Source organism: Hippocampus bargibanti, linkage group LG07, assembly GCF_051943395.1.
Source record: "Hippocampus bargibanti isolate YZ-2025 linkage group LG07, ASM5194339v1, whole genome shotgun sequence".
Lineage (NCBI taxonomy): Eukaryota > Metazoa > Chordata > Actinopteri > Syngnathiformes > Syngnathidae > Hippocampus > Hippocampus bargibanti.
This window is the reverse complement of record NC_142740.1, coordinates 19,515,298-19,541,456: the sequence shown is the minus strand read 5'-3', so window position 1 is coordinate 19,541,456 and position 26,159 is coordinate 19,515,298. Positions and strand designations below refer to the sequence as shown.

Genomic DNA, 26,159 nt, shown 5'->3' with positions numbered 1-26,159 from the left:
AATCACAATGACAATTTCAATGAGGTCTCAGAATGAAGATGGCGGACAATGAAAAAAACTTCTGGGCACAATCTTTAAATTCTATGATTTTATTTTGAATGCAAGGCTGGGTCTTAAAGATCCAAATGGTGCACACTTCAAATCATTTAGCCTTCTTGCTGGGACAGCCAACCTGCCGAATGAATCGCTAATGTTATTTCTGAAGACATATGCAATCATGTCTGCTTACTGAGCAGAACTGCTAATCACGATCCTCACTGTACCTTCCATATGCATTCAACCAGAGGTTTACTCATCTGTGTGTATGCACGCAATACAAATATTACCCTCCTGTTAAATTAGTGAAACGCTTTTGCTGTTTCTTGCCGCCCAAATGGTTCTGCACCACTTAAATCAATCTCAAGCATCTCAAGCGGCCTTTGTTTCAACTTTAAAGTTTGAAGCAGTTCAGTGGACCAAATGATCAGCTCTTAATCCACTTTGTGGTTAAATAAAGAAAACTAGTGCATTGTGGACTGTAGCCTACATTGTCACAGGTCACAACAACGATGACGAGTGAGGCGATCGCAGTCTAGATGCAAATCATGAGCTTCTTTGCAAAAAGGATGACCATTTGTAGGTGTTAACTGAGTGAATTGATGCCCATCCAGAGGAACACAAAGAGGCGTTAAGGCTTTTTTGCGCCTGTGATGAGCAGCATTTTCACAACCTCGCTTTGTTCAGAAAGGTCGGTGCTGTTGGAGAGTCTGCGGCCGAATGGATGCATGGTTTGGGGAGCCCGCAATGAGGAGAAAGTAGCGTCAGCTCAGAGCACTGCTGCGTACGTGGATCGGTCGCGGTTTGGAATTGGAGCGGATTTACGTGGGACAGGAGATGTGAGACCATCTGTTTTCGTTAATGGATGCTTTAGCTCCGTGTTTGCTTTCAAGACTTAGCTTGTAGCAGACGTGCACATTTCACCACGACGTCCCTGATCCACTGGTGGAAATGAAGCTTTGATGCTCTCCTGGTGCAGGGGTGCAGAAAGTGCTTAGGATTGAATGACTGTCTGTCTTTGTGTCGTCATATTATTATTTTTTTTTGTTAATAATAATACATTTAATTTCTTAGCGCCTTTCAAAACTCTCAAGGACACTTTACAGTTACAGGATTTTTTGTGCGGGGGAGCAGCGGCAGCCATTTGTGTTTTTTTTTTCTTCTTTTGACTTCAAGATGGCGCCGTGAGAGTGACTGCCTTTACAGCGGCGACTCTATTTTCTTTTCAACTTGTTTTTTTAGTTCCCTCCTTTCATCACTTTGCTGCTGTGAAATGTAAATTTCTCTAGTGTGAGACTAATAAAGGTTGATGTAATGTAAAAAGTTAACTGACCTTAAACAAATCATTTCTTAGTCCAAGAGGGAGGATCATATGGAATGGTCTGCTGGTCAGGCAGCATCACCAACCGGGACAGGAAAAGACTGGAGCGCCTTGTCAAGAGGGCCAGTTCTGTCCTGGGCTGCTCGCTGGACTATCTGGAGGAGGTGGGCAACAGACGCTAGCTAAACTAAAAGCTATGATGGACAGCCCCTCCTACCCCCTCCTGCCCACCCTGACAGCACTGGGTAGCTCCTTCAGCCAGAGACTATTACACCCGCACTGCAAGAAGGAGAGGTACCGCCGCTCGTTCCTACCGACTGCTGTCAGGCTTTGCAATTATCAATGATCACATGTGAAAAAAACAAAACTGGACACTTGTAAATATGGGTTGATGCAATATATCAATATGCCTTTCTTGATACTTGCACTATGTACAGTTTTTTTTTAATGAAACGGTTTTGCACATTTACATTTGCACAGTATACAGTCGGCATTTTTATTTTGTTATGCTTACAATATCTTGTTTTCTATCCTTTCATTCCCCCCATCCAATCCCCTTTCAAATTGCTGCTGTGGACTGCAAATGTCCCCATTGTGGGACGAATAAAAGCTTTCTGATTCTGATATGTGAATGCCAATTCACTAACCCCTTTGCACAGGTTTGCTTTTTACATTGTTGTTCTTTTTGTTGTTAATTACTATATAGCCTGTGTCACCACAACCATTGCCTCGGGGGGGGGGGGGGGGTGTATGCAATCCATTCGTATTATGGACCCCACTGGACGACTACTTACATTTTGCTCTTCCTGGACTGGCTGAGTCTCTGCAGCATTTGATTGTGGTAAGTTGCAAAATAAAGTCCACCTATCCCCATTCTGAACAGTCTGTGCAGCTGGAATCTGATTTTGTCCCGATACAAATGTCAAAGTAAGGATAGGCACACCGAAATAGGACTCAACTCCAGTTTAAAAGTATCTGCAACATGGTTAAAAACAGCAAAATACTGCAAATGTGGTACAAACCACCATTAACGTCTGTTAAAGAGCATTCATTTAAAATGTACTGGTCAGACAAAATCACACGACGAAGAGATGAATATGGATTACAATTTTCTTTTGCATTAAAAGGAATGAACATAGAACACTGTGAGCATGATTATCTTTAGAAATGCAGTATATTTGACAGGACTCTTATATTGGCTCTCATTATAAACGATCCTGGTGTACTCAACATGGACGATAAATAGCTCCTGTGAAGTTATTCTCAACATTTTCTGGAAGAATTGTCTGTTTCCAGAAAGAGAATCAATTTAGGATGCACTGATGGTGGCAATATGTGTCATGGTGGGGCACACAGTGGGGGTGGTGTGCCAACACCTCCAGCGCAGGGGATCAAAGAGTGCAGCACGTATACACTTTTTTTCCTTTGGTCAATGAACTTTATTAGTGCATTTGAGATTACAAAAGTGCTGCTCATCTAAAATAAGTATTAATTCAAGGTGATGTAATATTGAGTGATTGTACATCATTACTGACTTTCATTCTGCGATAGGAGTGGGTCATAAATGCTGTATATCAATGAAAGCACTCCAATGACTACAGCCATCAAAGCTGTAACGGGACTGCTATAAATAAAGGTGACATGCTCAAAGCAGACCATGGGCACTATTAAATTGGATTAAAGTGTTTAGCTTTGCCTCAGAATTGGTCTCGTACATTGCGTGGAGTGGAATATATATGTGACGAGAAGCCATGTTTCTGTCTGAGGTCACATGCACGTCATCATTTCGCCAGAAACGTTGGCGTGGGATGTGTTTAAGTTACAACTATTTGTATACTTTGGAAGCCATTTTACTGGAAGACTTAATGTGAGGTGTTGCTTTCACAAACTGAAATTGTCACACACTCACCAATCCCAACAAAACGTACACGCAAGTGGCGGAGTATATGGTGGACTAATACCTGTCTTGAAATAATAGATAATGGGCCATAAAGTAAGAGAGAGAGAGACTGAACAAAAATATTTTAGTAATTATCATCAAGCATCTGAAAGAAGTTTTACTTTGAAAATCAGGTGCAGCCAACTGTCCCTCGGTATAAATATCAAATCGAAATCCCAAATCGAAATCCCAAAGCATAGGCAAAAGCTAGCGAGCTAGCGAGTTAAAAATAGTCATTTGAAGAACTTCTGAAAGGGAAACATTGGGGAAAAACATTGCAGAAGGGTTCCCACGAATCTGAATGAAACGGCATGCATGTTTTTACAATGTGGGAGGACATACAAGGATCAAAAAGAATGAATGAATCAATGAAAAATACAGCTGTTGGTGATGAAGGTCCGCTGGGGGATAAATATTTGGTGGTACACGGCGCTGGCTGACAGGAAGGAAATGGTTTCTGTGGACTATTTATTGCGGTGGTATTTCTCAGCGGTACCAGAGAAGGTTTGGTGCTTGTGTGTAATTGTATTACAGCCCTCCCACATGCTATCCCCAGCCCGTCTTCTGTCTCCTCTCCCAATCTGGGCTGTTTGTCTCCAGATAAGCGATATCCTCCTCAGATTACCATCGTGCATCCGTGCCCCGGCCACCCACAGGGGTAAGGGAGCCCGAGTGTGTCCCCATGAGGAGCGCGCCATATTTTTAGCTGTCTAATCCTTTTATAGCTGGAGCGGAAGCCACCGCTGGTGTCTGCCGATGGTCCCATGTAATTATCATGTGTCAGAGAAGAGCTTTGATGGAGTTTAACCTTGGGAAATGGAAGAAAAGTCATATTCCTTAAAAAAGATCATCAAAGTGCTAAGTTCCACATTCAGTCGAGCATGGGGTCAGAAATATTAAAACGGTCAAAATAGTATCACCCATAAGTCATGAACAATGCATCGCCATATTCCGCCACCATGACCGTCATTCAACCTCAGTGCCGTTTTTGACCGGATTGGTGATCATAAAAGACAGAGACAGATTTAATATTGCTGCCAGCTATAGTGACATTATGCGCAGTTTGAACATAAAGACTGCACTAAAATAAAGTCGTAAAAAATATTGACATTAACATGCCTGCAATTCAGCGTTTCATAAAAATGGTTCCTTAAGAAGCAGTTTAAAACTCAAACTGCTTATTTGGGGGCGGGGGGTTACTGAAGACGGGTCATTTTGACCCGGAGGACATGGGGTGTGTACAGAAAATGGGGACAACAGGAGGGTTAAGATTGAATGCAAATGTATTGAAATTCAAACTTCTAGTCACGGCTCATTTTGGCAGTATTCCCAAGTCTGAATATGAGCCCTGGAGTGTGCCAAAAATGGCGCACTTCCTCTTCCATTTGTTGCATGAAACGTATTTTGCATGTTCTATTGTGTAAAGCGCTCAAAATTTTGTTGGTAAAACCGATGTTGGGTGCTCATCACTTTCCATAGGGTGCTACTTAGTCCCCTGTAGTATAGTCAACATAGTTCCCCTTTAATCCTGATTCCGGGCAATAAATGGCAACATGATGGATTGGTGATGAGCAGGTCTGCCTCGTTCTGAGGTTCTGGGTTGAAATCTAGGTTTTATTGTTCTTCTGTACGTTTGCATCATCTACCTATCGCCATCATCTACCTATCACAAATCAGCTCTGATAGGCTCATTTGTCTTATTAGGACAGGTCACTACATTATCAATAAATCATCCCTGAAAAGACAATCAAGACATGCCGACATGAAAATTGAGCTGTGGAATCTCTGGCTGAGCCTGTGTTTTCAACTTTGCTGTCCGTTTTCTAATGTTTGTTTTGAAATATTTGTTCACCCCCATCTCCCACCGTACAAAAACAGCCGATAGTCACTATAACTGTTCCCAAGGCGCGCATTTTAGCACAAGACGGATGAGCGGGATTACAAAGAACAGCAGAACATGTTTTCTTGTTCACTTTTTTAACATTGAGATACTGTGTGGCCATCAGCTAAACTCAACCTGTAGTCTTTTCTGTCGTCTTTTCAAATGTTGGGAAGCTTTGGAAACAGAAATGCAGGAATTTTGATGAGTGAAAACAAGTGCTTTTCACACTTGGCCCAAATTTGATAGGTTCACTTCCAGACTTCTGTCGGCGTGTGTTGAAAGTTGTCAAGTTTAAGGTGTGTTATGCGAGACAAGGGCCAATAATTGCAAGGATTCAGATGAGTGAGGATACAAATGTTCAACCTTTTCATCATCATCGATTGGAATATCTGGATGAGATACGCAAAATAGACCACAGCAGTATGGAATCAAACACAATGCATTAGGATGCTGGTTCGCCTTGGTTTGTTGTCTCAAAATATTTTACTTGGTAGGAAACTTTATATATTGTAAGCGATGTGTGATGTGATATTCTTAACTGACATAGAGCAGTAAAAACAAGGTTGCTTTTGAACAAAATGCTCACCACTTGTTTGGAATCAAAATTAACCTTGATGACACACGACAGGCCGAAAGAGTAGTCAAAGCCAAAGTCAGCTTTATTGTCAAATATGCTAATATGCATGACATACAGCACAGATGAAATTACTGTCCTCTCGGACCCAGCATGCAAGGTACTTATATATATATATATATATATATATATATATATATATATATATATATATATATATATATATATATATATATATAATGACTTTAACAAACATAATAAACATGAAAACGCCAATTTGACGGGAGAGGGGAGCCGCTGCGTGTTCATGCGCCGCCATCTTGGGGAAAAAAAATAAAATGAAATAACAAATAATATGACAACACAAAAACACAGAGAGTCATTCATTCTTCAGGACTTGCTGTACCCTCTTTGTGATGACATGAAGCAGTTCTAGATGAAAGAGGAGAGGATCAAAGCATCCATTTCAGCAGTGGATCAGGGACGTCATGGTGGAATTTGCACGTCTACTACAAGCTAAATGTTGTAAGCAAACACGAAGCTGTAGCATCCATTGATGAAAAGACATTGTCTCACATCTCCTGTCCCACAAAAATCCGCTTCAATTCCAAGCCGCGACAGTTCTACACCCACATCGGCGCTCTGCGCAGCCGCTCCTTCTTATCGCGGCTCCTCAAGCCATGCATCCATCCAACCACAGACTGTCCAACAGCACCGATCTTTCCGCTAAAGTAGTCAAGGTGATCATTTTTAGGTTATTATTGTGATATATTTTATAGGCGGATCTCTTCCCATAAAGCAACTATTGTTATTGTATATGTTGACCCAGTGGTTCTTAACCCTTTTAGTGTGTTTTTAGTGTGTTTTGTAGACAATGATATATGCTTGTCTTCAGCTGTACATTTTATTCTGTATTTTAAGAAGTGTCTTTGAGTGCGATGAAAAGCACTTTAAAATAAAATGTATTATTATTATTATTATTATTATTAGAGGTACCAAACCCAGCCAATTAATGGGCACATTCACTGTACCCTTCATGAACCCTTTTTACAGATTACAAATATTTTAAAAACATATTTAATAAAAAACAAAAAAGTAAACACAATTTCATGAGATAATTATGTTTTTTTTTACATGAGCTCACACAAATGTCCCATTTTTTAAAATTTTATTGAATTAAATAACCAGCCAAGAAACTACACTGTTCTCTATTGCTAGAGACTCACTGTCTGCATGAGCCACTTAGCGTTCATCATTGCATCCCTCTGTCAAGCTTTCTGTCTCTACATTCTCTGATTGCTTCATCTTATTCATGGCATGATATGTTAAGAAACAATCATGAAAAGATACATTTCAGGAAGAAAATTGGGTCAGGGGTGAACAATGCTTTCTAAATATTTTTCTGTTCGACATGCGGACAGTGTTAACATATCTGACAAAAAGTTGTTTTTTTTTTAATCACCACAAACTCCTCTCTTGATTAATTAATGAGCTAAGAAGCGCTTCTATGGTTGAGTGGTTGATTAAGAGCCAGCCAGTCCGTGCACATACTTGTGCAACCACATAATTTCTGTTGTTCACATTCACTCAAAAAAAGACCCCAAAAAAGGTTTGTTCATGTTATGATTACAATAATATGGGAAAGACATGGTTTATCTTACTATTATATTCACACATTCGAACATGGGTGTGTGGACTTTATATCCACTGTTGATTTTGGTGGTCAAGTCAGGGACAAGGTGTCCAGCCAAGCTGCTGATTTATGAATTAATTGATAAAGGTGTGTCCTAAAACTTCAGCTAATGCCAGTAAAAAAAGTCTGTACTCTTTTTCAGAGAGCTTGTTTACCCGATGTTCCACATAACCCAAATTGTTCAACCTGTTCCTGCGTCAGTCAACAGTTTCGATCCGGCTGACGTTTCATATTGAAAAAAAATGTGTGCTTGTGGTACCGCAGTGAGGGTTGTTTGTGTTTATCTGGTCAATTCTTGTTTTATTTTGAAAGACTGACTTTCGGTTCAGGTTGCTTACCCTTCTTCTGTGCCTATCTCATTATCAGCCCTCGAATGAGTCTTTCCACCTGTTGCCCCTTCCCTTGTGTTGAAATGATCTTATTCGATCTTTTTTCCTGTGCTTTTGTATTTAGCTGTCCTGGCCTTGTTTCCACAGTCTTGACATTTTGAGTACCTGTTCTTCAAATAAATATATTTTTTTACTTTGATGCCTACAAGTGTGTCCTGTGCCCAAACTGGGTTTGACAGTGTTGGATTTTTTTTGTGCCTGACAATATGTAATTAACTGCCTAGAGTTACACGTGTAATCTCACTTGGAACTCATTTGGAAGAATCTCGACGCACTGTTTATGCTCTACTACAATAGTCTTTATTGTTCAATAGTGCACCATCATCAAGTCTGTTGTCATTCTGCGTGTTGTCGTAGTGAGCAATCACTCAAGTGCCAAATGAAAGGTGATGAAGATAAGACCACAATAGATGGTCCAATACTCGGAAGGCTCATAATTTCATAACAGTAAAGGACTTCAGTCATAAACAGGAAGGAAAAACCTTTCCCTTCCTCATCAAAAGCAAAACAATCCAATGCTGATAAAAAATTATAGACAGTATATACGCTCCTAAAATATTAAACATTAAATCAATACCGCCCATTACAATGAACATCACAGTCAATGTGTTATATGAAATACTGAGGATAGATCCATGTGAAAATAACGAAACTAAACTGTCCATATATATATGTTGAAGGCACTTCCTCAGAGAAACGTTCCTCCATCATGATGGGACCTGTGGGAGAAAAATAATGACATGAATTCAAGCACTTTAGAGGAGACAAAAGTTTCGTACATGTTAAAGTACAGTGGGGCCTTGGCTTACGAGCTTAATTGGTTCCCAGACAGAGTGTGTAAATGTGTGTATCCCAAAAATTAATTTCCCATAGGAAACTATTAAAATGACAATAATCCGTTCCCATTAAATATAAATTTCAACTAAATAAACTCTGCGTTCAATACCATCATCCCAGAACTTCTCATCCCCAAACTTCTGTCCCCTACGATCTGCCGGTCGATCCTCAGCTTCCTGACAGGACGGACACAACAGGTCAGACTGGGGAAAATATCATCCTCAACACGAACCACGAGCACTGGAGCCCCACAGGGATGCGTCCTCTCTCCATTGCTCTTCTCTCTCTACACGACCGACTGCACCTCAACGCAACCAGCTGTCAAATTCATAAAGTTCGCAGACGACACCACGGTCATCGGTCTCATCAAAGACGGCGACTAGTCTGCGTACCGACAACAAGTGGAGCAGCTGGAGCTCTGGTGCAGCCGTCACAACCTGGAGCTGAACACGCTCAAGACAGTTGAGATGATCGTGGACTTCAGGAAACATCCATCATCACAGCTACCCCTCACACTATCCAACTGCCTTGTGTCAACCGTTGAGACCTTCAAGTTCCTGGGAATCACAGTCTCCCAGGACATGAAGTGGGAGGTCAACACCAACTCTATCCTGAAAAAGGCCCAACAGAGAATGTACTTCCTGAGGCTGCTAAAGAAGCATGGCCTGCCACAGGAGGTGCTGCAACATTTCTACACGGCTGTCATCGAATCCATCCTGTGTTCTTCCATCACCGTTTGGTTCGGGGCCACCACAAAAATGGACAAAATCCGACTTCAACGGACAGTGAGGATGGCGGAAAAAGTAATTGGTAACGCCCTACCCACTCTCGAGGACTTGCACACTGCAAGAATCCAAACTAGGGCGGGGAAAATCATACTGGACCCTCCGCACCCTGCCCACCACCTTTTCCAGCTACTCCCCTCAGGCAGGCGCTACCGATCCATGCGCACCAAATCCAGCAGACATTTAAACAGCTTCTTTCCCCAAGCTATTAACTCTTTGAACAGTAGCCCAAATTGAACTGTATAGTGCCTCTTTGCAATTTTTTTGATGACGATACTAGTGCAGCGTGTTCGACCGGAAACAAATTCCTTGTGTTTTCTACATACTTGGCAATAAAGATGATTCTGATTCTGAGCCTTAAAACTACACACAATATACCTTATTCTATGTATAATAAATGTGCTATTGTAGTGTAATGAAAAGAAATACACTGCACTGTATAATCAATCACTTTATTTACATTTCTGATGGTCGTTGATGGCTCTTAATTGACACCTGTTGCTTTCTGGCTTGCTTCTGCCTGTCCTCTTGAAGGCAAATCAAACCCTCTGTGTTGAGGACCTCATTATGGTCAGCAACAAGCTCCTCAATGTCATCTGCATCCACTTCGAGTCCCATGTTCTGTCCAATGGAAACAATGTCGTCCAAAACAACAGAGTCATGAGGATCAAATCCTTCAAACCCCTCTCAAGGATGCATGCGGGACACAAATTCTTCCATGCTGCTTTCAAGGATCGAAGGGTAACATCATGCCAAGCCTTTTCTATCAGCTGAACACAATGATACACATTGAAATGGACTTAGCACACCTCGTTCGTGTTTCTCAATGATCTCCTTCTTCTCCTCGACTGTAATTTTGTCTTCTTCGGCTGAACACAAGCCTGTGGTGGGGTCTTTTTCGGTCCCATAACAGCAAAAGTATATGTAAAAAAACCCTTGGAGGCGATCGACGTGTGGTCAGCAACAACCCACGGCTTCTACCCACGGCTGGTAGACAACACTCGAACCAAAATATCCCAGCGGGGCCTCCAAAATGTTGCACTCTCCACTATGGTAAGGGAGATACGGTGTTGTGGGATTCAGAAAAAAAACACAAGACAAGCGGTGGTGTACGTCAACCGTGGTTTACTTCGAATACAAATGTATGCGCACAACAACTTCCTGTCCAACAATTTAAATCGGTCCGACACGAAACACTAAACAAAGCAGGCGTTCTTTGTTTAAATAAACATTTTAGATAGTATGTATCATTTGTAAACCAATGTAACTCTGCGAATGTAACCAAAATACTAAATAAGGTACTTTTTAACCTGTCACAAAAACAGCAAAAGTGTAGTTGAAGACGATTGTGGTGTATTAACCTCAACAGTTATATACAGCCCGTTTGGACGCACAGGCTTGCCGTACCTAGCGTTTGTTATCTACTGCGCATTGGTGTAAATGTTCTGGGGGCGCTGTTCGGTCGTGTGCTTTGGTGTTCTTCCGCTGAAGATTACTCCGCCAGCCGTGGTGGGTGTGTATCCCGAAAAGTAGTGCTTAATCTAAGGTTTAATTTTCATAAATTTAACGTTTGTAAACCAAAAAGTTCGTAAGGCAAGGTGTTCGTAAACCGAGGCCCCACTGTACTTGTTTCTCCGATTATGTTGCCTGAGTCTACTCTAGACAGTCTTTACTGGACATTCATTGCTAATCTCATTCACAAACCATGAGTCAACCACACTTCGCTTGAAAGAACCTCTCAAGTGTGACAGACAATTAATAGGTGTGTACAGAAGAATATGGAGGGCACCACATTATGTGAGTCATTTGAAGATGTGTCAGCCAGTCCTGTCAATTTTCCCCTCGCAGTTCCACCAAATACCAAACAGAAATATTACCACAAAAAAATCACATACAAAGGAATAAAGTACGACGCAGATGAACTCTATTGCAGCAATCACTCATTAGTGGCTCCATTAGTTGCATCCTCAGAGCTCACTTAATTGAGTCATGATGGTTTGAGTACCAGAATGCAGTGACTGTGAATCTAGCCCACAAAACAACCAGCTTCTGAACTATTCATCTTGCGAACAAATTTTTGCCTTCAGTGTAAAATGGCTCTTATAAAATATCGTCATTATTTACTGTATGATCACGTTAATTGAATCCAAAATGTCGATCATGACTGCAGAAAGGTACAGACAGGTTTTAGGGCAACATAAACTCCCATCCAAGGAACGTGTTTTTCATGAATGCCCCTGGTTATTTCAGCGAGACAATACAAAGCCATTTTGTGCATGTGTTACAATAGCATGGCTCCAAAGTAAAATAGTTCAGGACTGGCCTGCCAACAGTCCAGACAGTTCTCCAACTTATGTGGATTCAGCGTGAATGGATGTTTGAATATCAATGCCCTGTAATTAGTTCAGGGTGTACACCACCGCTTTCCCAAAGTCAGTTAAAATAGGCTTCAACCTGAATGACGGTGACTGCAGCAGAAAACGGATGGCTGGTCATCTGTTTAAGCCTTGGCAGAGGACTTCAAACCAGAGAACATCTGATCCTTTTTTTAAGTCATTGTTTTGGAATTTGTTACTAGGCTGAAAGTATGCCTGGTATCGCAGGAAGATTTTTATATAGTCATGAGCGGGAATGGAGTCACGCTATTCTAAACATCGCAACACAGGAATTTATAGGGCCATCCCTAGCAGATGTGGACCGAAACAATCATACAAATTGTCATGGCCAAAGGATAAGCCTCATCTGGTCAACATATTCATGATGCAAGCGGGGAAAAAAACCGAACTGAAAAGCAGTGTTTCGAATCAAGTACAATTAAAAGATATTTGTGTCATAAAGCTTTTTAGATATGATCTGAATGAATAAACCACCAATCTCAGAATGCAAAGTGCATCTGAGACAGTCAGTCTAATCGGCTAGTCGCCAATTAGTGCAAACAAAAAGGCATCATCTAGTAAATTAAGCCCAGCAAAATCTTGCTTTTAACTTGCACTGAGTGCTTCTGGACAGGTGTGAATGTGACTATGCTATGAATGCACTGCGATGCGGATGGCTGTCAGGTCTATGTCCCAAACAGGTCTATGTCCCAAGCAGGTCTATGTCATAAGCAAAAAAGACACTTTCACATTAAGGCCACTTTTATCCTCCTGGTGTTTTCTTCTGTTTTTGTGACTTGTTTATTGCTTTATTGTTGTGAATATGATAGATTCTCCAACAACAGCACTTTGTATGCAGTGTGGGCTGTTTGAAAGTGTGTGGCGTCACCGTTGCGCACCGCAGCTTTAAGCTTTAATGTCTTTCAATTCCTTGATCTCCTTGATGTGCGTCTCACCCTGACGCATATCACAGGCTTGACAATGGTATAAAAGCAGCTGTCGTGGGACAGGGAGATTCAGACTCATCTCGGACTCAGACCCAGTCAGACGCACCGCTCGCAGAGACCTGCTCAGCATCGCACGGAGTTTCACAGCACGACTTGCTCGACTCTACGCCACGATCAAGCTCTGCGCATCATCTGCCTGGAAGATCTGACATCGAACCTACTTACAAATAAAGAGAAACATCAAACTCTTTAAGTGCTCTAAAAATACCACTGAGTTAAGTTGAGAGTTGAGAATGAAACCATGACATGTGGAACAATGACTTCTCACGTATTTAAATTGGTCGCTGTGGACCTCTTCATCTGCCCACATGAAAGGCAACCGCACAATGTTTTTTTATTTTTTATTATTACCTAAAATACCCTTAGCAGCACTTGGTGACTCTTCTAATTGACCTCATTTCCAAAGATTCTTGTAATTTTTTTACTTACATAAGATCTCTATTATTGTGCACATAGTGGACTCATTGCTAATCGTGTTAGCAGTCTGGCACATCTCTTATAATCTGAAAGAGAAAAGGCACAAAAATAATTGGTAAATAGCACATAAAAGAAGGTATTTGGTTCTTCCGAAAAGAGAAAACCATACCACACGTGAATTATACAAAATAATGAACAGAAATTAATTGTATAGTATGTCACTAATTTCACTGTATACCCACTGGCTAGGCGTGTTCTAATAGTACTGTGTTCTAAGTTGCAACACAGTTCTGTAAAGCGATTTTGATTGAGGAGCAGGCAGACAGATTTTGATCTTTGCAGATATGTGCAGCTGATGTCATTATCTTTCATTCAGAAAATCACAAGAGTGTAAAATCTATTAACTGACCAATTATAATTATTATCATCTTAAATATATCTTTAAAAGCAACCCTTGAACCACTGCACAACTCTGTTGGCCATTGGTGGTATTTGTCACCCACATACATATGCACTCCACACAGACCAAATTGACATAATTTGGAAGCATTTAAATAAATGGATGACACTTTCCTTAATTTTTCTGATCGTGAATAATTTGTTCAAGAAAAGTACGGTACTATGAGGCTTTCATTAAAAAAAAAAAAAAACTTGAGTTGACCTTCATGTGCCTATAAAGTGCTATCAGTTAATGTTCCCACAACTTTGTCATGTTTTCATATGGAAAAAATCCACAATTATTTTCAGATGTCACTGCGTACCTCCAAGTGCAAACAACTGAAACAATAAACAAATTAAATAATAAATACATAAATAAATACATTAAAGAAGAAATAAATCAAAGAATAAATAAGACAATAAATAAATAAATGTGTAACAATAATAATAATACATTTTATTTATAAGCACCTTTCAAAACTCTCAAGGACACTTTACAGTCATGGGACCAGAACATTTAAAAAGTATTTCTGCAAATACCAAATAAGGCAATGGCTTTGGATACCAGTGGTAGTCAAACTGGTGCTATGGCTAAGGGAAAAATCTGAGTTGTCTTCTAAATAAAGACATATTTAGCAGCAATATAAGAAAAATCTTATTGTTGGTCATCTCATATAGCTAACAGAGTTCATTAATATTTTTAGAATGTATGTTATTCTCATGCAGTGTACCCTATAATATCATGAGATTGTGCATCTAATACTCTGTCCCTAATGTTGTGAAAAATTCACAGGTTCATCATTCGAATTTTATAACCTGTTGCATAAACATTCAAGATATTTGGTTTGTGTAGTTCGTGTAGTTAATACAAATTATTGAATGTGTATAAATTGAACACGAGTAACAAAACTAGGATGTCAACTGTGACAAATTCAGAGCAAGTACCATATTTTCCGGTGTATAAGGCACACCGGAGTATAAGGCGGACCCCCAATGAATGGTGTTTTCCATATACTGTATAAGGGGCACCGGACTACAAGGCGCACGTTCAATGAATGAAAAAAAGTTTTCAAAATATAATATATAAACATTTTCCAAAATGTTTATATGGAATAAATTAAATGTTAAATTGTTAAATGTTTAATGTTAAATGTTACTGGACACCACATTATCAGGCGCTACAGTAGAGGCTGATGTTATGCACTACTTCTTCTTCAGGGGGAAATGAAATCGTTCGGTGGCTGCCGACAGTCGTTGTGAGACCTGTTGTGGCTCAATATTGCTTCAAATATAAGGTGCACTTGTGTATAAGGCGCGGGATCATTTTTTGAAGGAAATGAAGGCTTTTGGGTGCGCTTTATACACCGGAATATACAGTACATCTAAGTAGATACCCTCAGAGCAATGTTGGCTGAAATGCAACCAATCGCAAGGAAACTGATCACACTTAAAAATAACTGCAATAATTGTATGTATGTGTATGTATCAATACTGTACTGTATTTACTGTATCTGGAGTCAAAGATCCATGATATGAATCATATTTTATATCAATACAATTAGGTATTATTTCATTTATTGATTCAGGTGTCAGGTTATAGTTAAAAAATATGTATATATATTTTTTCACTTAAAATTCACATTTTTTGAGATAGTGAAAAAACAAAGAATGGAATACATACACGCTGGTCTTGAGCAATCTCTTGTGTTGTGATAAAGTCTGTCAAAGTGTGTTCTGCATTCTGATGAAAACTTGACTGGTCCTGCTTCATGAAAAGATCTCATCAGACAAATTCAATCAAGCTTCTGGTCCACATTATTTCTTTTTATAACAAAAATTAAATACAATTAGCCCTGGAGCAACTTTTTTAGCACAGAGGAAAAGTGGCAACACAACATGTTGATGGTTTCAATACATTTGGTAAATAGAAGAATGGAATTGTAATTGGCAGTCCACTTTTCATTTAACCTCACGGATTTTTACACCACTCGCGTTTGTTTCCATTTCCTGAGACAAGTAATCAGCTTAACCTCGTGTCGTTATTCACTTGAATCTGTCAGCTTCAAACCACGTGCCGTTTGTCTATATTGCTTCCTTATAAGCATCAAACACTCAGCAAGGTCCTCCCCCCTTAATCATATTATAAGTATCGATGAGAAGGTTTCTTCAGCCGTCATCTGCACAAATGTGAAGGTTTCGGACGTTTCGCCTCCTATCCAAGAGGCTTCGTCAGCGAACTAAAGTCTGACTGGTCGTATCGGCCCTATTTATATATCCCTAATCCCTAATATAAATAGGACCACTCCTGTACGACTGAGAGCTTACACAGACGCACATTATAAGTATACAAATCTTAAATACGGCAGGCCATTTTTGCATCCAAAAAGAGCCATTCAAGTGCCACTTGATCTGTGCAACCAACAAAATACAGTGGGACCTTGGCTTACGAAGTAAATTGCTTCCCAGACAGAGTGTGTAAGGCGAAAAGTGTGTATCCCAAAAATTAATTTCCCATAGGAACCATTAAAATGAGAATAATCTGTTCCCAGGTCCCTATGAAACAACTTTTTCTAAGCCATAAAACTACACAAAATATACCTTATTTTATGTATAATAAATGTGCAATAGTATTATGATTAAAGATATATATATATATATATATATATATATATATATATATATATATATATATATATATATATATATATATATATATATATATATATATATATATATATATATATATATATATATATATATATATATATACCTTTGTGATGGTCGTTAATCGCTTGATGGAATGCAGTGTCCGGTTTCCTCAGCATTAAACACTTGATGAGGAACATAGGCTTCTTTCACCATCTTGAGAAATGATCCCTTGTCTGTGCTTTCTCTGTGATAATTGTATCTAGTTCATCAATTGTGATCTGTTTAGCTGGGTTGATAGCTTTTTGCATCAAGTGTACAGATGACTCGTGCGGGTTATTTGTGGAGCCTGATTGATGGGATATTTTAACTGTTTTCTATCCATTTTATCACTATTCTCACACTCTCACACTTTTGTTTTTTTTTTTGTTTCAAGCTCTGTCATCTCCCCTTCGTGTGTGTGTGTTTTTTCTCACTCTTTCTCTGTATGCCTTTCTTTTTAATGTTTAACCCCCCCCCCCCACTGCTGGGTTCTTGACCAATCACGTGGTTTTAACCGAAGACGCCATTTTGTTTTTCGGAGAACGGCCTCACTCTCTCTCTCTGTCTGTAACCCCATCCCCCACTGCTGCGTTCTTGACCAATCACGTGGCTTTAACCGAAGACTGGGAGCGGAGAATAGCGAACAAAAACAGTGGCCACCATTTTCTTGTTAGGAGAACAGGCTTATTCGCGAACGACACACCACTCATTGTGGCAGCTCCGTGTATATCCCGAAAAATAGTTCATCTGCCAAGGTAAAATTTTCATAAATGTAATGATCGTAAACCGAAAAGTTCCTAAGCCAAGGGTTCGTAAACCGAGGTTTCACTGTAATCTTGCAATAGTTTTTTTAAAGGCAGAAGGGAGCTCCAATCAGTCTTCAATCTTTGGTCTCGTTCTCTTACCTGTGAAGTGCTGAATAAACTTGTGTTTCATGTTTAAATCTCGAGGAAACATTTCTGGAAAGAAAAATGAACATTTGTTAATTTTTGAAATAGTATGTTTGTTAGGTGAAATACGTCTTAAAGGACAACCGACACCTCCGGACAAGTTGCCTCCATAATTTGTAAAATCATTTCAAATGACTTCGACTGAGCGCATTTTACAAAAATTCCACCACATATAGCTATATTTTACGTTTTAAGACTCGCGCTGAATATTCAGGAAGTCTTGTTTTCGAGTTGATAACGATGCCCTAAGTGACGTCACGGAGGGAACGCCCATGACCGAGAAAGCGACACACAACGCATTTTGGGTAAATTTTTTCATCTGAAAAGACTGTGTTGATCGTGAAATTAGAAGGAAAACTACATAAACAAAGCGATGGTGAATCGTAACACACATCAAGAAGGTGTAAGTTTACACAAATTCCCAGAGGACAAATCAGCCCATTTCCAACGGGGCTTGTGCACCATCTTGTGCATTTTCTGGGCGTTACATTGGAGTCCAGATGGCTGAAATTGATACGGAAGGACTTCTTTAATCGATTGCAAAGGGGCGGAATCTTCTGAATCTGCCCAGTTCCGAGCTCATTTTATGGCAATTTTGGGACACTTTAAGTCATTTTAATTGGTGTTTTGCATTTGACTAAAAATATCAGCCTGTGTGTTTTGGGTATTTTAGATGCGATAAAACGTTTTTCATATGGATCATTCGGAAACAAAACAATTGTGTCGGTTGTCCTTTAAATACACTATCGGTGATGACAAGCAAATGTGGTATGTAAGACAACTTTACAATGTCTCCATGAATTATTATTTTTTTGTTTACATGTAGTCTCTCACGATATCGCAATGCTCTCTGCCGTGCTTGTTTCTCCCTCACTCTTTTTTATGCCTACTCTGCAGTGTATGAAATCTCACCATACTACCTTTGCACAAATGCACATAGCACAAACCGTTTTAATCTGAAAAAAAATAATGATGAGAGAAATGTGAAAGGTGAGCATGATTAAATGTAAGAAATAATGGGGACTTGTTCAAGGTAATAATTGTTGTTTAAAATGTACCACATATCTTGGGTTAAGATGGGTCGCCGACGTGATCTTGTGCTGCATATTACTTTGTGCATATTGCTTTACGGCGGCGCCCCAAAAATGTTCTAGAAACATTCAAGGTTCCATCCAAACATTCACGTTGCCTGATTGATCTTGTTAAATTCCCACTTAGAGAGAGTCTTCCACTGTAGGGTGCAAATGGATATCGACTCTGACTTGAATACCCACGATGTGTGATAATTTTCCACAGTGGACTTTTTACAGTAATCCACAACATTTCATGAGTTGCCTGTGACTCCTCGCTGACCCAGACTTTGTCTGAATTTGGCTAAGGGTTCGCTCACATTCACCAGGGAGGGTGAAAGCGCTTCATCTTTGGTGATTTGGGATTTGAGGATTAGGACAGAAAGGTAAAAATAAAGATTGCAGAATAATGCTTACATTACTCAATTTGGAAATGTATTTACAAAGAAATTGGTGAAAAAAATCCCATATACACATCACATTAAGAGTCAACACAACAACCTCTTGTATAAATAGGTCTCTCCCACAATGCCTGCTAACAGGCTAAAGAGCTTACTGTATGGGGAATTTAATGCTCATCAGAATAAGTCTATTGAAATATGCATGAGGCCTGACGTACATGAGCCCCAGACTCAGGAACATGCTCAATGCGAGAGTGGATTACAGTTATAGTGATATTGACTTCTTATAATGTTAAAAAACATTTGCATGCAGTTGAGCCTTTAAGGTTGAATGAAGCCAATCAGGTCTAGGATTACAGTCAACATTTGATGGCTGATTTGTTTGTACTGTATTCCCCCCAAATGGATTTTCCCATACAATTCTGTAATCTGCTGCTGAGTTACAAACATATGAAATAACTGGAAAGGCAATGTTATCAGTGTAATTGGATTCTGTAATGGTATACAAATTACAATACAAAATGTCAAATATCAATACTTCACCTCACAAATCTACATTCTTGTCTGATACCGTAATTCAAGATTGAGTCATGTCACAGATGCACCTAACGCATTTCATGATTTAAATCTTTGGCTACCCAGTTTTCAGGAATCCGTGTCACCATTATCCTATGAATACTCTGGCTGGATATATTCAACTATACAAGCTGAGTTCGCAGAACCACAAAGAAAAAGGTGGAATCCAATGAATTGCTGAATCTGTGTATGGATTTGAATTTGTGGACACAGCAGACTATGTGGATTCACTGAGTCACCTAGACATCACTTTATTACCAAAGTATGGTAATGTCAGTCTTTAAAATGCACAGATTTTATTCACATTAGCTAAAAGTAAACATTCGTGAAAAGCAGAAGAAAGAACATAAAATACAATAGCTAATCTGAGGTCGGGCCTGCACCAGTCATACTTTAAAACAATTTAGTGCGGGTGAAGAAGCATCTTGTTTCTAAAAATTTCAAAATGTCATCAAAGCTTTTGAAATGGCGTCCACAGCACTCGATTTACATAATCAAGAGAAGGGGCATCATAAAAAAAACGGGACAAAAAAAGTTTAATGGGGTATTGATTGAATGAGTGTGGGAAGAATGGAGTGGGAAATAAACAGGTGGATACACGCAGCATCTGTCGTGAAGCTCTCGATTTACTGGTCTATCTACAGCATAGGTGTCAAAGTCAAGGCCTGGGGGTAACATCTGGCCCACCACATCATTTTATCCGGCCCGCAAAAGCAAATCAAACTCGTGAAATTACATGATGCTTGCAAATGTTCGAACCAAAATTTCTAAATGTCCATGTGCCACAATAACAGTCAGTATTTTTTACTTCAAATTTGAAAAATACGTATTTGCTCTGCGCTCCATATGTAATATGTGGAGGGGATTAAACATCCTAATCGCTTCCCCAAATTCATAACGGCCCCTGAGAGGAAACCGTAACTACACTGTGGCCCGCGGGAAAAAAATATTTTGACACCTTTAATCTGCAGGATTTTCCTACCCTTACCTATGTTGGCATGGGTCTGGGTTCTCCCTTCGAGACATTCAGAGAGAGGCTCAGAGCAGAGCCACTGGTCCCTTACATTCCCAAGGGGCTAGATGTAGTGGCTTATGCTTCTGACCAAGATGCCTCCATGACACCTTGCTGGTGAGTCATTACGGGCAGGTGCCAGCAGGAGGCGAATGAGCCTCTACAGTCTACACCGATGGTTTTTAATCTTGTTGGAGGCACCGAACCCCACCAATTCCATATGGTCATTCAACGAACCCTTCTTTCAATGATTGTGCACACTAACTGCAGACTAGACTGAGGGGTGGACCTCTGCAGTGGAGGATCCACCGAACCGCTGAGAATGACTCACCGAACCCCTAGGGTTCGATCAAACCCAGTTTAAGAACCACTGATCTACACACTAAAGATACTATGTACCCCGACGGACCTCGGATTGCCTCAAGGTCTTCTTGTTTGAGATCGATCGAGAAAATAGCTGCAAAGAGGGGAGACTGGGCTTACCTGCTACCATCCATTCGCCCCTGTGACCTGAATGAGCGCGAGATGGATGGTAGGATGGATGGGTGGGTACTGGTGCGTGGACAGGTCGATGGATGGATAGGTTAGAGCAGTATTGTCAAAGATATGGCCCGCGGGCCGGAACCGGCCCCAAAGGAGGTTTGATCAGGCCCGCAGGATAATTTAAAAGTGAAAAAAAAATGCACTAACGACATCGAATTCATATTTTTAATTAGATGCAATTCAATGATTGTCCACTAGGGGGCATAGTGGTGTTGTTTCTATCAACGTAGAAGAAAACAGCAGTTTTTTTTCAACCGCAGTCTTTTTTTTTTAACAGCGGTTTGAACACCCTCATTAGCCAAAATGTCATTATCCAAACGAAGAAAAGTAGATAAGGAGTGTATAATTTTCAATGAAAAATGGACCACGTCATATTTTTTTACATAGATGCGTGGAAAACCTTTGGGCTTGGTGTGTTTTCAACAAGTTTCGGTATTGAAGGAATATAATATTTGACGCCACTACGAGACTCATCACAGCAAAAAATATGATGTCAGTGAAGCAGCAGTAAAAGCCAGCTATCTAATTGTTAGCAAAATAGCATTAGCATCAAAGCCATATTCCGACGGTGACTTGGTTAAACGATGCATGTTGAAGGCAGCTGAACTTGCGGGTTGTGTAAAAGGAATGTTCATTAAATGCCATCATTTTCCTCATGTTCTTGTGCTTCTTTACACCAAAACTAATGAAATGCATGACATGTTAATTATTCATAGCATGTATGGTATAATTTTAATGGTCCGGCCCACTTGGCATCTACCGAGGCCATATGTGGCCCACGATGTGAAATGAGTTTGACACCCCTTGGATAGATGACTGGATGCGTTGGGGGAATGGATGGATGGACAAAAAATTGGGGTGTGTCGACTTTTTAATAAATACTGAAACTGAAATTTGTGTCTATAGCCACATACAACTACAAACCCTTGATGGATCCTGAAAGGACAACCGACATCACTTTCTTGTTTCCTAACCAACATCAGAAAAACGTTTTATAGCATCTAAAATACCCAAAACACGCAGTATGATATTTTTATTCAAATGCAAAACACCAATAAAAATGACTTAAGGTGTCCAAAATCTGCAAAAAAATTGAGCTGCGAATTGGGCATTTTCAGAAAGTCCAGCCCCCAGTTTGTGACGTCACGCCAAGACGTCTTGCATTGCTGGAGAATCAAAACAATGGCTTCAGATTAGGAGAATATGCTTTCTTGTTATACATCCAGTTATGAATATGATTCAAATATTTCTGAAGAGGAAAGCATACATTTTGCAATCGATTAAAGAATTTATTCCGTGTCATTTTGAGGCATCAGGGGTGGGAAATGTCGCACCCAAGGGAGGCAGAAAATGGCGACAAAGCCGTGTAGGGAATTAGTCAGCCCGTTTCCACAGGCTGATAAATTCCTTCTATGGAGCTTGGTCGCCCTCTTCTGGCGGCTTTTTGATGCAACACGAGGTTTTCAGACCAAACAAGTACAGCAAAATACATTGACGTGATGGAAGGACTGCTACAATGTGTCTTTTTTTCGGTCAGGGGCATTCCTTCAGTGACGTCACATACGGACTCATCACCAACTCAAACACAATTCAGCGCGAGTCTTAAAACGTAAAATATAGCTATATGCGGTGGAATCTTTGTAAAATACGCTCAGTAGAAGTCATTTGAAGCCATTTTACAAATTATGGACATAACTTGTCTGGAGACGTCGGTTGTCCTTTAAAGCAACACAATCAAGCAACACAATGTCATCTAATCGGTCACATTGCTGTTGCTCTTTCGTTCCGTTCAAAACATCTATCATTGCGTGACCGCCGCGCTTTGGTAGCGTCACACGCATCATTTGCTGGTATGCTTTATTTTGTATCCTCAAAAGATAAATTCCATCAACCCACTGGTCTGAGAAAGGTGCTTTTCCAATTGCACGGGCTGATGTGAAACACCTCTCTAAACAAGAGTAGACTCACTGGCATATTGGAGTGTATCTCAACAGCAGACAAAGTGCATTATTTCCATTTAATTAAGTCCTACTGCACAAATTTTATCAATGAGAAACTCATAGTCGAGGTACTATGAATTTATATTTCATAATGTAAGAGAAGATTAACTCCTCAGATGTCCAGATATGAAAGTAAGGACATGAATAGCAAAGTTTTCCATTACATCTATATTAAAACAAACAAACAAAAAATAATAAAACACAACCACTTACAACTCAAAACAAAAATTAGACTATTTAATTTATTGATGAAAAGGTTTCTTCAGCCGTCATCTGTACTTCTTTGAAGGTGTCGGACGTTTTGCTCCTCATCCGAAAAAAAAAAATATATATATATATATATATATAATCTGCCTTAAATTAGTCTGCTATTGTTCCTTCAGGGAGTGAGACCCCTTCAGTGTGGACTACCTTGCCCCTCTTAGTCACCATCCGACTACATTTCTCCAGCCAGAATGACATGCCGATGTCACTGCTATAGATCCTGGTTGTGTGGATCAGGGAGTCTATGACCCTTTCGCTCTGAGCATAAAGCTTTCTACTATCTTTGTACCTGCTTTATTTCCTGTATATGATAGTTGTCCAGGTTAAGCGCTTTGTTACACTTTCAACTGTTGTTAAAGCGCTATTTAAATCAATATGTATTGTATTGTATTTCTAAAAACAGTGATGAAACTAAAAGTTGCAGGTAGAACTTGGGACCCGTCTCGAATACAGCACAGTGTAAATGGCGATGACTGCATCTATCTGTCCAAGTCTGTTGGAAAACAATAAAATACTTTGGAATGCCACTTTTAATGTAATGAATTAAAAATGAAAACACTGACATTTTGGATGACATTAAAATAGATATTCATTCAATCAATTAATCACAATTCTTAATTAAGTAATCATGTTTTAAAATTTTGAGTTTGACAGCACTAATTAGCCACCGCAGAGGTTATGATTACTGACTTAGAAAACATGTGAAATATTCACAGTCACTGTGGAATCCCGTTTTCACAGTTGGTTTGGGTTTAGAATCTTTGCTCAGGTCGTGTGGGTTTCAATCATGTGTGTTAGCTGCATTCGAGTCTCTAAATTGTCGATTTGGATGAATGTGAGGAAATATTTTTTTCTCTATGTGCCCCGTGTTTGGCTGTCGTCCAGCCCAGATGAATGCCACCTGTAACCCAAAGGGTTGGACGGAGATCCATTTTATTCATGACTTTGAGTCAAGTCAAGTCAAGTGCGATTTAAAATGGATGGATGCAAAATGTACCGGTATTTTTTAAAACTGTAAAAGAAATCTATAAAAGCAGTACCTTGGAGGCTATTGTTGAATGAAATTCAAGGGAGACTCTTCATCATTATACCTTTTAGCAATTTTTGGGGTGAAACTGAAGTCTCCTGTTACTTTTTGGGGGTTATTGTTGAACATAAACCAGTGTAAACACAGCAACAGCAGCCATTCATGTTTAAGGGTTCCTCAATGAATCAGTGAGTGAGTCATTCACGTTTGGAATAGTGTCGCTTCTCCATGGTGAATTTATGGTTTCTATTTTTGCTCCCTACATCTATCACTAAAGCACAGCTGGAAAGAGGCAGACATTTTCCACTCAAATTTGGGAAGATAGCAAACCGAAACATCAGTTTGCCTTCGAGTGCAACACATCCATTCATACATCGCATAAATAGATCATTAATATCATCTTGTTTACTCCTGGCAAAGAAAACATGATAGTGTACAGCATATGCAAAAAGGATGTTATCATCGGTATACAAAGTTTCCAATCGAGTCAAACTAAAGAAAGCTTTTAAAACTAAGTTGGACACTTCAGACACCGACAATGACAGCTGTCTCCCACGCTAAAATGACAGCTTATGCGTTGATTACCACGTGCTAAAAATAAATCTTATCAGCTTACCTATGAGTTTACTGTTATCCAGCCTAGGAATGAACAAAGGCTTTACACGGGAGGACAACTTCAGGTCTTGGAGAGATGTGAAGAGTCCCCCACTGCAGCGTCTGGAAGTATGTTTGTCCCATTGCTGGCTGTCTTGGATCACATGTACGATTAAATCCAAGAGGGTTTCTCTCGACTTCTGCTTGACCTCCTTGTTGTCCACACGCTGGCCGGAGGTGATGAGCAGAAGGAGGAAAGTCAGGAGTATGTGCCATTTCCTCTCCACCTGCATGACTGGGGTGTAAACAAACCAACAGAAACAAGTCCACTACATTGAATCTCAAATGCAAACTGACCAATGTGTCTTAATACCTTCATGAATGAATGCAGAAAATGCTAAAAATAAAATTCAGTGACAAAAAATGTGCATTTTTGTGAGTGTTGGATGTTGCAAAGTGAAACAGTGTCACTGAACACTTACTAGTGTCGAGTGGACACAGTTGACTTCCTCAAATGCTTTAACTCTTGGTCGTGGTCGCAGCGAGCTCTCCTTGTTCAATGTCGTTTTTGGAGCAATATTCTCCTGTCTCTATTTATATGTTGAGCAGTCGGCTTCTTAGGGGTAATACAATCGATTTCGTGTGGGTGGCAAAGCAAGGTTGACATCTTTGGTGCCGTTTCATCCCGCGGCGTTGGCTCACTTTGGCACGCTGCGCCCCTCCTTTGCATACATCACAACTCCAAAAACTCACGCTCAACAATCTTAAGAGCATCCCCGCGCACAAATCTTTACAACGCCATTCCGCTATTATTTTAACTCAAGAAAATAATCAACTCGGTGCCCATACCCGCAAACACGAGTTGTTGTTGTTTTTTTTCTTACCCCTAAGGAAGAAAGTTGGATAAGTTACGTCCTGGGAGCAGTAGGCGTGATGCTTCACCGACCTGTCAACGTATAGGATGTTTGCACACCCGCGCATTTCTCCCGACGTGTTTCTGATTTATGGTTTTCAAGAAATACACGGGAACCACTGCAATAAATCCCTTACCATAGTGGAGAGCGCAACATGTCCACGCCCTTCTCTTTTAACGGTCTATTGTTAATCCAAACACGATGTGAATGAGGAAAGCGCTCCACTTCATAATTGTCTGCGAAAAGTTGCCGACTCACCTGTTGCTTACTCGCGTTACAATAGCGCCACACACACTTATAATTAAACCAAGCAACGCTTAAATGATAAACGTGCAAACCAGCAATCTGCTGCACAGTGTCGGATTTATAGTCAGAGTAACGAATTCGAACATTTAGGGGAGGTTGTTTTTTAAACGCACTTTTCATT

At 40.0% G+C, this 26,159-nt stretch overlaps 1 protein-coding gene across 2 annotated transcripts; it reads right to left on the bottom strand.

The window, feature by feature from the left end:
- Positions 1–6,066: 6,066 nt before the first annotated feature.
- On the bottom strand, positions 6,067–25,898 carry alkal1 (ALK and LTK ligand 1). 2 transcript variants are annotated; one of them, XM_089001750.1, is made up of 6 exons: positions 25,301–25,898; positions 24,841–25,113; positions 17,287–17,340; positions 15,375–15,458; positions 13,268–13,341; positions 6,067–8,553 (listed from the first exon to the last, which is right to left on the bottom strand). In XM_089001750.1, exons 2-5 carry the CDS (start codon positions 25,109–25,111, stop codon positions 13,280–13,282), a joined length of 471 nt encoding a protein of 156 aa, XP_088857876.1. In that variant the 5' UTR covers positions 25,112–25,113; positions 25,301–25,898; the 3' UTR covers positions 6,067–8,553; positions 13,268–13,279. The 2 variants fall into 2 exon arrangements, with proteins under 2 accessions (XP_088857876.1, XP_088857877.1); XM_089001751.1 differs by having other exon boundaries at positions 15,375–15,455.
- Between the last annotated feature and the right edge of the window lie 261 nt (positions 25,899–26,159).

Coding starts and splice junctions, on each gene's coding strand:
- alkal1 (XM_089001750.1), bottom strand. CDS start 25,111: ATGCAGGTGGAGAGGAAATGGCACATACTCCTGACTTTCCTCCTTCTG. Junction 15,459..17,286: donor GTTTATTCAGCACTTCACAG/GTAAGAGAACGA, acceptor CTTTTCATGAAG/CAGGACCAGTCAAGTTTTCA. Junction 13,342..15,374: donor AGATTGCTCAAGACCAGCGT/GTATGTATTCCA, acceptor TTTCTCTTTCAG/ATTATAAGAGATGTGCCAGA.